At 37.5% G+C, this 15,188-nt stretch overlaps 1 protein-coding gene across 1 annotated transcript in view; it reads left to right on the top strand.

Moving 5' to 3' along the window:
• RNASEH2B (ribonuclease H2 subunit B) overlaps window positions 1-15,188 on the top strand; it is a 45,345-nt gene that overhangs the window by 12,789 nt on the left and 17,368 nt on the right. Inside the window, exons 2-5 of the mRNA XM_037893265.2 lie at window positions 1,215-1,286; window positions 3,371-3,478; window positions 6,585-6,661; window positions 11,509-11,626. Of these exons, the coding sequence (XP_037749193.1) occupies window positions 1,235-1,286; window positions 3,371-3,478; window positions 6,585-6,661; window positions 11,509-11,626 (355 nt within the window). The 5' untranslated portion in view covers window positions 1,215-1,234. The remainder of the gene's footprint in view (window positions 1-1,214; window positions 1,287-3,370; window positions 3,479-6,584; window positions 6,662-11,508; window positions 11,627-15,188) is intronic.

Genomic DNA, 15,188 nt, shown 5'->3' with positions numbered 1-15,188 from the left:
TTTAAGCAGAGTATGCAGTCATGGGATAAGAGGGAAGGTCCTCTCATGAATCGGAAACTGGTTTCAAGCTAGGAAACAAGGAGTATCTCTACAGTGCAATTAGACACTCATGGCTGGCCCATGCCAGCTGACTCAGACTCCCAGGACTCAGGTTAAGGGGCTATTTAATTGTGGTGTAGATGTTCAGGCTCAGGCCTGAATGTCTGCACCACAATTAAACAGCCCTTTAATCCAAGCATCCTGAGCTTGAGTCAGCTGGTACTGGCCTGCTGTGGGTTTTTAAAGACAGTATAGGCATACCCAAAGGGTAGGAATAAATTGAGAGAGGTAAATAGGAGGGTCCCCAAAGGATCTGTGCTGGGACCAGACTGTTCAACATACTTATAAATGGTCTGGGAAAGGGGGTAAATGATGAGGTGGCAAAATTTGCAGATGATACAAAATTACTTAAGATAGTTAGGTCCAAAGCTGACTTTGAAGAGTTACAAAGGGATCTCACAGAGCTGTGTGACTGTGACAAAATGGCAAATGAAATTCAGTGTTGAGGAGGGCAAAGTAGTGCATTTTTGAAAACATAATTCCAACTATACATACAAAACCATGATGTCTAAAGGAATTCTTACTGCATAAGAAAGAGATGGAGGCACTGTGGATAGTTCTCTGAAAACCTCCACTGAGTGTGCAGCAGCAATCAAAGGAGTGGAAAAAAAGCTAACCGAATGTTAGGAACCATTAGGAAAGGGATAGAAAACAAAACTGAAAATATCATAACGCCACTGTATAAATCCATGGAACACCCACACCCGCAGTACTATGTGCAGTTTTTGTCACCCCATCTCTAAAAAGATATATGAGCACATATAAGAGATATTAGGGATGCAATCTCATGCTCTGGGTGTCCCTAAACCTCCAATTTCCAAAAGCCGGGCGTGGATGGCGGGGGGATGGATGATTGGAAATTGCCCTGTGCTGTCCATTTTCTCTGAAACACTGGCACTTGCCACTGTCATAAGACAGGATACTGGGCTAGGTGGCCATTGTTCTTGTCCAGCATGGCCATTCTTGTGTTCTGATGTAATGGACATACTGGATGGCTTTCAGGGGGAAATTACCAGTATCTGAAAGGTAAATCCAATTAATACAGACAAGTATTTTGGTGAAGTATGATGGGGTGGGAAAGATCTCTCAATTTATAATTTTATAATTCTTTTCAGAGCCTGTTACTGATCTTCCTATGAAACCTGATGGTGGGCCTTTATTTACAAGACTGCGTAATCCAAGTACAGGCAAGTTTGCAACAGTTAAGGACATTGTTAATATTATGGTTAATTCTCTCCTTATCTCTACCAGAGAATTAATATTTTGCAAGCTGAAATGATGATAGGGTTAATCTCATGTGCCAGAGATTTTGTTGAGGATGCCATGTAGTTAATTGAGTTAAAACATTTAGGATTTGTTTTATAATTTTAATTGGTTGAACTGTTCATCAGAAATATTGGCAGCACAAAAAAGTGGTATATTTCAAGTGTGTCTTTTAAATGCATTAGTTTTTGGGGGATCCACAGGCCTTTCTTATAAATCCAAATTTAGATTCTTCAGCTAGTCACCTATAAAATAAACATTCAGCTAGGAGAGGCTTTTATTACACTTGCCAAACTTTTGAGCCTTTTCATTTTTAACTACGATTTTCTTTTTACTCAGTCCAAAGTGTGGTATCTCTTTTCTTGACAGTAGATGATGATTTACCTTTAATTAGAAACATATTAGAAAAACAAATATGTAGAAAATTTAATGAACCTCCCTCCAATCTCCAAAACAATCATTTTCTTCTTTGGTTGTATAGCTAGTATATCTTAAAGCTGCCTTTGTCTAAGACTTTCTTTTCATTAAAGTATACAGTATTAAACCCTGTTTAGTTTATTTAAACAGAAAATCTTCACATTTAAAGTAGTTTGTTTGAAAAAATCTGGTTCAGGTTATTTCTTCACTCCATAAATTCATTTCCTTTTGGTAGGATCATTGGGTTTTTTAAAATGTCAACACTCATGTTTATAACAGTAAAACACATCTGAGAACCTTAATTACAGATGCAGATAATCTGCTAGTTTCTGCTTTGTGCCTAAGGGAAGAGATTAGTGAAAGACAAGAGATGCAGAATGGGAAGAGAGTTTATTAATTCTGTTTAAAAATATTCAGAATTTAGCTTCAGAATATAAAGCAATGCACAACTTCCATCTGCTGTACTGAATTGGCTTTGCAGTTTGTCACCAGAATTGAAAAAAAAGTAGATAAGAATTTATATTTTACCAAGGAAGGAAGTGATCTCTTTAACTTATAGAATGAAAAGTGTGGGGGAAGGCTTTTAGAGAAAACCTTTAAGTGTAGTTGTTGACACTGAAACTGGGTAACTTACTATAGAATTACCAGAAGCCTATTTAAAGATCTGTAATGCGCAAACCTTTGGTTATGTAACCTTATGTATGAGTGCAGGGTCTGAAATAGGAAGAGAAGACAACCTCTTTTAGCATCTTTTTAGAATATTTGTGTTTTAATAAATAAATTGTTGTCTCCAAATATTGTATAAACACCCATGCAATGTGTGCTCTTGAGAGATCAGCCAGAACTAACCAAGTCTGCAAAATCATACAACTTCTAAAGCAAAGTCTTGGTGACTTTCCATTATCGTAATGGAGATTGTCAGCCTTGTTCACAATGTATTTGGCATTTGGTAATCAAAACTAATATGGGAGGCATAAGAATGATCCATTCCACTTTGTCCATGTGAAGCAATGACAAGCAGGGGGATTTTGTGAAGGGGCCTAAAACAAAGCAATTTCTGTCATCTCCAAGATTTCAAGTTTCTAATGAAACCCACTTGTTCAGCTCCCTCAGTCACCTAATTCATTTAACCCATAATCTCCCTACATCTGTACCAACACACAAAAATAAATGACAAACAACAAAATGACGCTTAAAAGAGTTGGGACTCTCATTCCCTATCCCTGAGTCAGATAACTCCGAGACAGACACAAAGAAAGAAGAGGGAAATTCTCACTATCACCAACCCCTCCCGTACAGACAAAAGCTAATTTCTTGTGTGATCTGATTTGAGTTTGAATCAAAGGCTTTGCATTGTAAGATGAACTATTCACACTTCTTATTTATTGATTCAAAATTGAGTAAGGATTATAGAGCTGGTAAACGAACATCTGTATATAATAGTTTTCTTTGTCTAAGCTTTCTTTGTAGTTACAGTGTGTGTAGAATGTATGTATGTTTATGTATATATTAGGCAAGTTCTTCAGACATATTGGATGGTCTTTTGATTTTCATGAAAGCTTACAAATACAAACCAGATTTCTTTTAACAGGAGAAGCTGCCCTCTACTTATTCAATAGCAGTGCACAGCAGCTGTTTGAAGTAAAAGCTTTTCATGAAGAATATCGTTCTTGGTTTATAGGTCAGGCTGTTCAACATGGTGAGTGTTTCCTCTCCCTTACCCCTAAGTGTAACTAATATTCATACATTCCCCCCCATAAATTTACTAGTATATCTCCTAATTTTAGAGTCCAGTCACACAGTATCTCCATCTTCTGAGGCACTCACATGCCATCTGGATTTAGCCAGGGGTGGGGCTTTGTGGTTTCTTAGAAGACTGCATTTGGCAGCCTCAATTAGACAGATGTTCGTGTGTCTTGAAAAAAATCAAATTGTCGTAAACTCAAGTGCCACAAAATATTTAGCTTTCCTTGTCAATCAACCTGACAAGTCCTCAGGGAACATATGTATATTTTAATTTTAGGGAAGAAAGCATAAATGGACCCACTTATTTTAGCAATGAAATATAGTTTCAGACATTGAAACATTTGGTCACTCTTCCTTTAACCTACCATTCTGGTTCCCAGAAAAGCTTTGGGATCCCAAGCTGATGGTTCTTTTCCTGAGGCTGGTATTTAGGAATTTCATGACTTGGAGCAAGTTCCCCTATTTATTCACAGCCCTCTTATCATCCTAGCCTATCTTTTTAAATAGAAGGCAGACAACTTTCTGTACCTTCTCACCAAGGATCTAACAATGTTTTTATCAATGAGGATGTCACTAGAGAAATGTTTCTTGCCCAGTCAATTATTGCATCCTATTTTATTTGATTTTTTTTCCCTAGAAAAAATATCATTTAATGATAGGGGAACACACAATTTTCTAAAAACTGTATATCTTCTTTAATTGTATTATCCTTAGGTGTGTGTTTAATTCTAAATTTCCTTTGCACAGGTGCATATAGGAATAACCAGACTGCAAGTAATGCTGCTGTAAGCTTTGATTTGCTGTGGGTGGGTGTTGAGCTGAGGGAGTGTGCATGCTTCATGCTGCTGATTATATTGAATTTTCTATGTCCCTTCTCCTCCCACCTTCTGCCTTGGCCCCTGAGAAATAGCTGTCCTCAGGAACCATCACCTGCATTTTGTTTAGTAGCCTGGAAAGATGTTCCTAATTTCTTTGAGTGCTGCAGGGGCGTGTATAAAATTAACTCCTGTATCTCCGAAAAGGTTATTCTTCTGAAGATAATTCTCCAGCTTTTTGTTTTTGTTTGAGTATTCTAACTATGTATAAGTCTGAAACTCATTAGTTTTTCAGTTCCTGTAAAATGGGTCCATGTTAAACCTAGTTTTGTTAGTGAGCCTTTCAGGTTCCTGAGTGGAGTTTCCCTGTCTTTTCTCCCATTTGTCTGACATATCGGTGGCATGGAATCTCTGATTCTTGATTTCCTGCATCCCCTGAAAGAGGAGCTTACTCCAATTCCTTGTAATTCATGTTATCTTCTCTTGTTTGGCTTTTTTTTTCTTTATATCCCACTACTCATGCAAATGCATTACCTGGAAGGTGTGTTGAACTGCCTCTCAGCAGTAACAAATTTGTTGTGGCTCTTAATGATCTAGACTACAGAAGCTGCTGTGTGAAAAGCATAACAGTACCTCCCTTTGATAGCCGGCATGTCATCTTCACAGCATGCTTCATCTTCAGCTGTTCCAGAACCTTAGACCTGATCTACACCTAAAACATAGGTTGACTGAGCTACGTTGCTCAGGAGTGTGAAAAATTAAGCCTACCAAAGCCCCGGTTTAGACTGGTAGGTTGACAGAAGAATTCTGTCAATCTAGCTACTGGCTCTCAAGGGAGTGGATTGACTACACCACTGCAGCTCTGCCATTGTAGCACTTGTAGTGTAGACATATCCTGCGTTCCCTGCTGGCTTCCAAAGGCCTGTCTTTCTTTCTGCCTTTTTATAATTTATTTTTAAATATTTAATGATTATCTCATTGTTTGGATTTTTCTCATATTTTCCAAGTGACAATAATGCATTACTAGATTCATTGCTACTGAAAATGTTGTTTTTACGGGAACAAAAGAGTGTGTAGAGAAATAGAAATAGATTCAGAATTCTGTGTCCCCAAAATACAAAAAAGCGTCTTTAAAAATAAAATTGCTTTCTCAGTGGTGTGGTGGTACTTTCCAGCCGTCAGATTAAAAAATACCAATGACAAGGAATAGATGACTGTAAGAACTTGGGGAATGAGGTTTCTTACTTATTTAGCGGTCTTACTCTAAAATGGAGAAGATTTGGAAATAAATATGCAAATTAATTAAAGACATCACAAATTATAATTTACCATTGGGACTGTTAGTTCTGTTGTTAGATCTTCCATTGGAAAATCAACACTTTTTCAAATATGAAGAATAAATTATTAGTTGTAAGCCAAATGATTCTCCAATAACCTGATCTTGATTTAGCAAGATTTAGGAAATACAAAATGGGAAAAGTACGTTAAAATTTCATTCCCTCTTAGTGAATTAAAACAAAAACCTCCCTCTAGCTGTCAAGTCCACATATCTACACTCATTTTTGGTTTTCTAATGTCAAGTGGTTATCAATTATTAGATCTTATCTAATGAATTTCTAATGAATGTTACATTGTTGTTTCCAATTATCTATACTGAAGGTTCTGTTAATTGAAGGCCCCATCCTGCAATTGGTATATATTATTAAACGTACGCACTGGGCCATATTCTCTGGTCTACTAAGTTCACTTTGTGTCACATAAGAAACCAACAGAGAATTCCCCCATGCAGAGGGAATCTCTGGCCTTTGTAAAACACGCAGAATTCAGCTACAACTCCTCTTCTGCTTCCTACTGCAGAGCTCTGCCTGATGTAAGTGGGGAAGGGGCCACAGCAGAGCGAGGTCTCATTATGCCTGATTCTCTGCTGATGGAAGGGATTTCCCCTGCAGCGTGCATTGAAGCTAGCCCCCTGCAGCTTTACGCGAGGACTAGGGGGAGAGCAGAATCATTGAGCTATAGTCAGCTTCCTATCAAGACACCTGTCCCACTGTATTTTAATGTGGCTTAGGCACAATTAAGAATTAAGCCGTCTTATATTAAGGCATTTGTAAAACAAAATAACAGAATATACTTAACTGCTCCATGAAAACGCTGCAACCCCATCAGTAAAATTAAAAGGAAATAATCAATCTGCCTATGTTATGCTTCTGAGAATAAAATGTTCTTTCATCTTTCTCTCCATAGATGGGCGCCTATTGTTTGCAACACCAATGGATCCTTTATTTCTGGTACTTTTCTACCTCATAAAGGCAGAGAAAGAGGTAAGTGTCCTTGATTCTGGCATTAGAAATTTTAGGGGAAACAGCTATTTATTGCTTTATTTTCTCTAAAAGTTATTTTAATTCTTTAAAGTGGGACTGCCACACTAAATGAATATTGCATTATATATCACTGAAGCATAAATACATGTCCCAGACAGGTTGTTGTCATCTTTGCCCCTGTTGTTTGGTGATCAGAGATATGTAGTGTGTTGTCAGTAAAGGATGTTATAGTTAAGGTTACATTTTGACTTTGATATAAGCCTTATATTTTTCTCTCTGCTCATAATTATCTAAAAAATTTTCCATTTCATCTGAAATGTTCCATTCTTGGTCTCATACCAAAGGTGAATATTTTGGAAAGTTTGAGATGAATTCATTCATCCATTTTTGATTATGGAAGGTGAGGGAAATAAAAATACTTTTACCACTCTAGGAAAATGTGAAGAAGCTGCTTTGCTTGTTCATGAGTTTAAAAATGGCTGACCTTCACAAGTTGAAATTTCCACATGTCTAGTCCTTACTGAGGACTAATCTCTAAGCCAGTTTGTTTAACTAAATATAAAAATTAACAAAACAAGTTGAATTATAATCATTGGAAAAATCCATTTTGTGACTGCTCAGCACAAGATTTCCCCCTAAAATTTGAGTTAAGTTTTTTGGCTTCAGTCGAACAAAGCACTTAAATACATGCTTAAGTACTTTGCTGGATTGGGGCCGGTTGCTTAGTACTTTGCGGGATTCATAGATTCCAAGGTCAGAAGGAACCATTGTGATCGTCTAGTCCACCTCTTGTATAACATGGGCCATAGAAGATCCCTGAAAAAATTTCTAGAGCGTATCTTTTAGAAAATATCCATTCTTTGATTTAAAAATTTTCAGTGATGAAGAATCCACCATGACCTTTCGTAAATTGTTCCAATGGTTAATTACTCTCACTGTTAAAAATGTACCCCTTATTTCCAGTCTGAATTTGTGTAGCTTCAACTTTGAGCCACTGGGTTGTGTTATACCTTTCTCTGACAGATTGAAGAGATCATTATCAAATATTTGTTCCTGTGAAGGCACTTGTAGACTTAATCAAGTCACCCGTTAACCTTTTATTTAAACTAAATAGATTGACATCCTTGACTCTATTGCTGTAAGGCATGTTTTGTAATCCTCTAATTATTCCTTTGGCTCTTTTCTGAACCTTCTCGAGTTTACCAACATCCTTCTTGAATTGATGGCACCAGAACTGGATATAGTATTCCAGCAGCAGTCACACCAGTGCCAAATACATAGGTAAAATAGCCTCTCTACACTTATTCAAGATTCCCCTGTTTATGCATCCAAGGATTGCATTAGCCCTTTTTTGCCACAGGGTTGTACTGGGAGCTCATGATCAGCTGATTTTCCAGCATGACTCCCAAATCTTTTTCAGAGTCACTGCTTCCCTGGATAGATTCCCCCCATCCTATAAGGATGGTCTACATTCTTTGTTCCTAGAAATTGATTCCTATGAGTCTCTGTGACTGTGGTACCTGGAGGAACTACACTGAGAATGCTTATTCAGGGCAAAATGCAAAGGATAGGGCAGACAATCCCCAAAACTGGTGGTTTATTCTATAATTAGATTTCACCAAACCGGTAACCAAACAACTTCTGTAATACCTTACTGGTTACTAAGAAACCAAAATACGGTCCCCTTTAAGCAATCCAGCCTTTGGCTCCCACCCAGACAGCCAAGTCTAATATAGTGACGGTTACTAAAACCTTATTCACCATATATAAAGTTCTACCAATCGCAAGAGACCAGACGCATTGCCCACCAGGTCAATGAATATTTCATATCTCACCCACAGTTACAGCCAGTTCTTATTAACTAAATCTGAGATTTATTAATAAAAAGAAAAAAGAGAATTGTTACGGTTAAAAAGAAAGAAGAGAATTGTTATGGTTAAAAGATCAATATACATACGGATATGAGTAAAGTTCTTATGTCTGTTTCATTGCAGAGATGGTGAGGCTGCTGATCTGCAAAAGTTCTTCTAGAATCAGTTCAATAGGTTATAGTCCCATAGGCAGTCCATGTGCAGAGCTTGTTCAAATTCTTCCATTAGAATTTCAGGATGGATCCAGAGTAACCTGGAGACCTCAGTCCTGTGCGCTTAGACTTACCTTGTCAAAGTTTAAGCAGATCTGAGATAAGATAAGGATCAGGCCCAGGTCTTTTCTTGTAGCTGAACCAGCCATGGTCACAGCAGGGCCTTTCTTGGATGACGAATAGTTAATGTATATTGTTGCTTTGAAGCTAATCTCTGTTTCCTGGTTACTAGTTGTATTCATTTACATAAGGCAATTAACCATTCAAACAGTTCACAGCTAATTTACTTATGTGGAATTTACAAGTTTCAAAGAAAAATGAAGCCAATAATATTTATTAAACTGCAAGTCCCATCTAGATGATAATATCCCTTTTTGATCTCTGAATCAATAGAATACAGTAATGAATCATTACAGATAGAAACAGAATTTTAGCATCTACAATTGAATTAGATCAGAGGGGTAGCCGACAAAGTGGGTATTTACCCACGAAAGCTTATGCTTCAATACGTCTGTTAGTCTATAAGGTTCCTTAGATCACATTGTTTAACTTCTAACAAGATATAGATAAACACAGACCAATACAGTTATTATCTATTCTTGTTCTCTAACAGTATAAGCAAACATATCAGAGTTTCTAGTCTACTTAACATGACTTTGATAACTATCTACAGGGAATGACCCTGTTCATCATTTCAGTACCTTCTGTTGAGTTGTTACGGGTCATACACCAGTCAATCAGTCTGTCAGTGTCACACCGCACTGCACAGGGCTCAAAGAGGGAGAAAAATTAAAATTAATATGTATGAAACACCTCCAAACATGACCTAAAATAACTTTAAAATAGTACCATTTTAAAGTAATTGTCACCCTGCAGGGCCAGAAGTGAATGCTAGTTCCCATCTGGAAACAGAGAATCTCCTCTTTCCTGTCATTATAGAGCACCTGAGTCTAGGCCTGTAGAGCTGAGAGGTATTGGAGTTTGAACTGATAAGCAGCTGTTTGTGTAGGACTGAATAGTGCCTTTCCTGAGCCGGGGTAGATGCAACTTTTGTGGGGAACCTACATGTTTGTGGGGAGGAGGAGGAAACATTTCTATGGCAGGTTGAACTTAAAGAGAAAAGGTGGCTATTTGAAGTAGTTACAGGGGTTGGAATGTAAATAAATCCTGGAATTTGCAGATTATGGGCAAAGGGATGGTTAAGTAATCCAAGGCAGATAATAAATGAATTGATCACATGGCTCTGCAAATTCTCACATGTAATTTAAAAGTACAATACATCAGGAAGAATAGAAAAATGCACTTAATTAGTTAATGTAATCTCTTGTCCATGAGCCAAAGGACACTAGCTTATCTAACTGGAAGAATTTAAATGCCACTCTTCATTCATGCCAAATGGAGGCAGTAAATTAGGTTTACTTATCTGAAAGGCTTCTCTTTCCTTCAGTACCTGTTTCTTGTTTCTCCCTCCAAGATTCCCTGCTACTGTGTCATGGAAGAACAAGTATATGGATGAGAGAGAATTATTTTCTTTGTGCTTTTAAGTAGTGGATTCAGGATACAAAATCTTACTGTTATGCATTTTCTTCTAGCAGTGAACACCTGCTTGATATTTCTAACCAGTAATTTAACCTATATTGTTTTGGAAATGTTTCATCATTTTATGATAAAGGGTAACCATAAACATGTTTGCTTTATAGTATTGTAGTCCATCCCAATTATAAACAATTACAGAAGAATACTTTCAATGGCTTTCCATGAACCACACTTCATTCAGATTTGGTTGCCCTTTGAAAACCTTATCCACAAATTAATTTTAATATACATTTATTTTTTTTTACTCTTGTAATCGTTTTCTTCTTTTGATTTTTACGTCTACTTTTTTCTGCGCTAGAAACAAATATGAAATCCTTTGTTTTGTTTTGTACCTTGTAAATTTCAGTTGGTTGTTTTATGAATTCTCTGATTGCTCCAATGAGATTATTCTCTAATAATGAATGCGGTTTACCGAAGTGTTTTATTGTCACCCTGACCAGCATAATGACTTCAGTTTTGGCCCCCAGAGACCATTCACTCTAAGGATGGAGAGCTAAATGAGCCTTTGTACTGATGTGCTCAGGGAGGTTTCCAAAGGGAAAGCTGTCAATTGTGCCAAACTGTGCTGAATAATTATGCATTGTAATGCCTGGCAAAGGCAAGATTTGTTTGATGGTTCTGTCGTGTACAGTGGTATTTAAACTGTGCCAAAACCACTTTATGTAAGACTTCAGGCCAAACTGGAACTCACTTTCCAGAGGTGAAAGGTTAGTACTATGTTCCTTAAGATGCACTGCTCCTCTGAGATTCTTCTTTATGGAAGGGAAAAAAGCAAAATTTTAATGAAAATTATGATGCTGAATTTAATCCAGCAGGTTGTGTCTAGAAAAACTATTGGCACACATTAACTACCGTAACATGCTGTCATCTTCTAAAGTAAACCCTCTGTACTTTGCATTTGTTTGTCTCCATGATATTTTAAAACTGGACCTTTTAAAGTACACTAATTGAAAAGTTCAGTACTTTGTAAGTATTTACGGTTTTGAAATCTTTCTTCATAGTTTGTTGCTCTGTAAACAGTTTATGAATATGTTGTTGTACTACTAGCAATCCAGTCTTTGTAATCCTTGGTTTAAGGCTCTAGCCTTAAAAAAATTTAATGGCTTATTATATTTTTGCTGTTGTTGACAGTAGTGTTTCTATAATCCCTTTTGATTTTTTTTTCCAGCAAGGAAAGTTCCAACCACTGGATCAAGTTGTGGTTGATTCAGAATTTTCTAGCTGTACGATGTTGCTACAGTGTGCAAGAGTTCTGGACTCACTACATCATGTGATAGAAGAAAAAGGTACACGATTTTGGATATCAGTTTAGCTGACAGACTAATACTTCAGCTAATATTGGGTTCTGAAGGGTGTATTTATTTGTTTCCATTGACGTCTGCACAGTGGGACTAGAAGCTGCTAAGCCTACAGCACTAGGCACTGGCTTTTACGTCTTGTTTCACCAAGCATCTTTGGTGTGCCAATGTAATCTGCCACATGTCCTGCTGCATTTTATTACTGGAGTCCATTCATGTAGTTGATCAGTCTCCTAAATTTGCAAAAAGTTTCCCCTCCATAAAGTAACTGCCATGTTTGGCAAATTAAGCCTTTCTCTTTTTTTTATAACTTGTATCTCAGTTACAGCTCTATTTTTTAAGTTTTTTTTTTTTTTTACTGTGTGTATATGTATGTATGTGCATTTCTGTGATTGCAACTGTAACCACCACAACTACAGTAAAATCAGGGATCAGCAAAAGAGTGCTTTCTCAGTAGAGGAGGGGTCTAACCAAAGGTACTCTACTGGAAGACTGTACTCTACTGGAAGACTTGAAGACTTTTAAAAGTGCGAGTTTATGCTGAAAAGTGACTATGTGATAATAGCACCACCAGGCTCATCATTTTGTGTGTTTAGAGTTGTATCTGCTGATTTTAGCAATAAATTTTTTTTTATTGCTTTTATTCCGGTTAGTTGGACTGTTTTAGCCAAGTTATGAGTGAATGAGCTGGATTTTATTCCTTTTGCATCAGCAACAGAATTGTTTACTCAGTTACACTTGAATATTGCAGTTGCACAGGTATTGCTGAAGGCCTAATTGAGCATGTAGAGGCTCTGTTACTTTGGGTGATATGTGTGATAGAAAGAACCTAGCTTGTGTTTACATCCCAGGCTGAGTGTGCAGGGTTGGCAAGTAGAACACCAGCTTTTCACTTATAAATGTTTGGTCTGAAAAACATTGAGACAATAAACATGTAACCCCCTCAATGTCATTGGCTCAGAGTAGAACTGCACTTTAGTGATTGTTTAAGTTTAAGTAATGATGTTAGAAGTGGTCTTTATTTCAGTATTTTAAAAGGTGTTGCACTTGGCTGAAATTATATACTGCAGCTCTAAATTAGTAGCATACAGTTCCACCATTTGATATTAAAAATGATATATCATTAAAGTTGTAAAAGGAATCCGAGTGGTTCCCTTATCCTGTGAGCAATATCTCTTTTTTTCTGTTGGTGAGTATCACATGGGTCTTGGAGTGACTCTTTTGCCAGGTGGACGGTCCGCTAAGGAGCAGTGGCACCAGTGTCCCCTGTGAATGACCAGTACGGTATATGGAGAGTAAGCAGGCCCAAGCTGGGATGGGGAAAAGGGAGAATGAATGGCTGTGAGAGGCGTTTCAGGAAAGGAGAAGAGACAACACAAGTTCCTGCAGTTTTCCATAAGCTTATAGTGTGGTGTTAAAATTAAGTAAAAAGAAAAACTTATTTTAAAAAATAGCAGTTGTCTGCCATTGTAAGCTTTGTTCTGAAAGGGGCGTTTGGTGATAAACTGTATTAAAGAAAACCTGAAACAACTCTGTCTGTCGAGGGTATACACATACTATCCTTGATCTTTACACAGAATTCCCATTGATATTATTGGGAGTTTATGTGGCAGCTGAGGACAACATACGGCCCTAAATGTTTGTTAGATACATTTAAATATATGGCTTTTTTCATAGCACAGCTTGGCAGACATGGAAAAGAGGCTTCATAAATCATAACAATATTGTCTGAAAATTTAAGATTTGTAAAAATCCCGAAAGGTCCTGCACTGACCTCCTGACTGAATGGAGAGGGTAATCATTCAAGAAGGATACAGAAGTTAGAGAAAACAGAATCTTCCACATTGGCCTTCTTTTTCCATTAAAAAAAATCAACCAGTTTTTCTATTTCTGTACTGTGTAGAGCACCTACAAGGCACTAAGGTGTGCGAACAAGAAGGTTTGTTTGAACCAATTCCTGCTAGCCATGGCAGGCTGCAGTTGTCACTGACACTTTTGGGAGGGAAGATTTAGGCAGCGTTACAAGGATAACTACCAAAGAATTGAAAAGTAACAATGGAACAATAAGCACCACAAACAGAAGAAAACTAAAAACTTATTGTTTCATGGAATTTAACAGTAACCTGGAGAGGCATGTTGAACTTTTAGGGAACTGGATATATTCTCACAATATGAGATGATGTTGTGTCCTGTATGGGTAAGGGGTGTGTTGCATGTGTTCAGCCATTTCTTCCTAAAAAGCTTCATTTGAATATAAAGTAGGACTTACTTCCATTGAAAATAGTCACGTTTATTGCAGTGAGCAAGCAGGAGAACATATTGATAACACAGTTACTACCTATGTGTTGAGACCAGGAATGCTGAATGGATACTGACTGTAGCCAGAAATGAGAGGATTTAATTATAAAGCAAGGGTGGAAGGAGATTAGATTTCTATCTTCCTTAGCCTCAGCCTGGCAACGAAGATGAAAGAAATCTGGGACACAAAGTAAACTTTCATTAAGAAAGGAAAAGTGTCCTTACTATTCCCAGTTACATGTACAATGAATAAAGTAACCCAGCTGTGGGCCTGACCAGAAACCTGTGCTTAGCTTGCGAAAGAGGGTAAATGATAAAAGAAATGATACACACGTCAAAGGATGAAAGCAGGAAGCCTTGTCTGTAGAGGCCTTTCAGTGGTAGTTGAAGGTGCACAGCATCTCACAGGATTGGGTCCCAGGTCAGCACTCAGATTTACCGTTCTGAGTTGCAGATTATTTTGTTTGGTTTCAAAACTAACTCTTCAGAAAGGCTCATGTTGCACATAGTTTTCGCAGGTATGAATGACTGTTTACTTTAGAGCTAGAGTGTGAGTTTGGGCACAGCCTAGACAAAGGGGTGGCGCAAAATCTGCACTACCCCATGAGTAACCCTAGAAGGCACTGTGTGACACACACATATGCCTCCAGGTCACTGTTTCTCCCTGCTTGCTCTGGAGTGGTAGTAATTTTACTGCTGGTTTGTACCAAAAGTAAATTACAGTCCCCTCAGTCCCACCCCCATGCTGGTCAGCAAGTGGAGGAGGAGAAGCCAATGTTCTATCCACCTACTCCACTGAGGGAATAATGTGGTTTACTCCGGAGCCACCCAGACTAGGAAGTCTGTGTAGGAGTAATTAAGGGGGGGGTGGGTTACTCCCTTGCATGGATGCCTAGTACAAATCGCAATGTAGCCCTTAGGAAATCGTTGGGTTTTTTTTAATTCCGTAGGAAAAATATAATAGTGGTTACCATAAAAAGTTCTTCTTTCTTAACCTTATCTCAGTGCTAGTTCTGTAAATAATAATGCAGTTATAGTACAACAGAGCAACCTCTGGGAAGCTCCTTTATTCCTTTAGACAAATGAGAATTATTTACTTTTGTTTATATATAAAATATATATGTATATAATTTTATATAATGTATAGCCTTTTCAGCAACTGGCACAAATTCTGAAAGCCAGCATCTTTATATTTTGTTTTGAAATATGTAAAAATGTGATTGACTTTAATTCAGTGTTTTTTATACACCGT

This window comes from Chelonia mydas, chromosome 1 (assembly GCF_015237465.2).
Source record: "Chelonia mydas isolate rCheMyd1 chromosome 1, rCheMyd1.pri.v2, whole genome shotgun sequence".
Taxonomy (NCBI): domain Eukaryota; kingdom Metazoa; phylum Chordata; order Testudines; family Cheloniidae; genus Chelonia; species Chelonia mydas.
The sequence above is the reverse complement of the archived record's forward strand: the minus strand, read 5'-3'. Positions and strand labels throughout refer to the sequence as shown.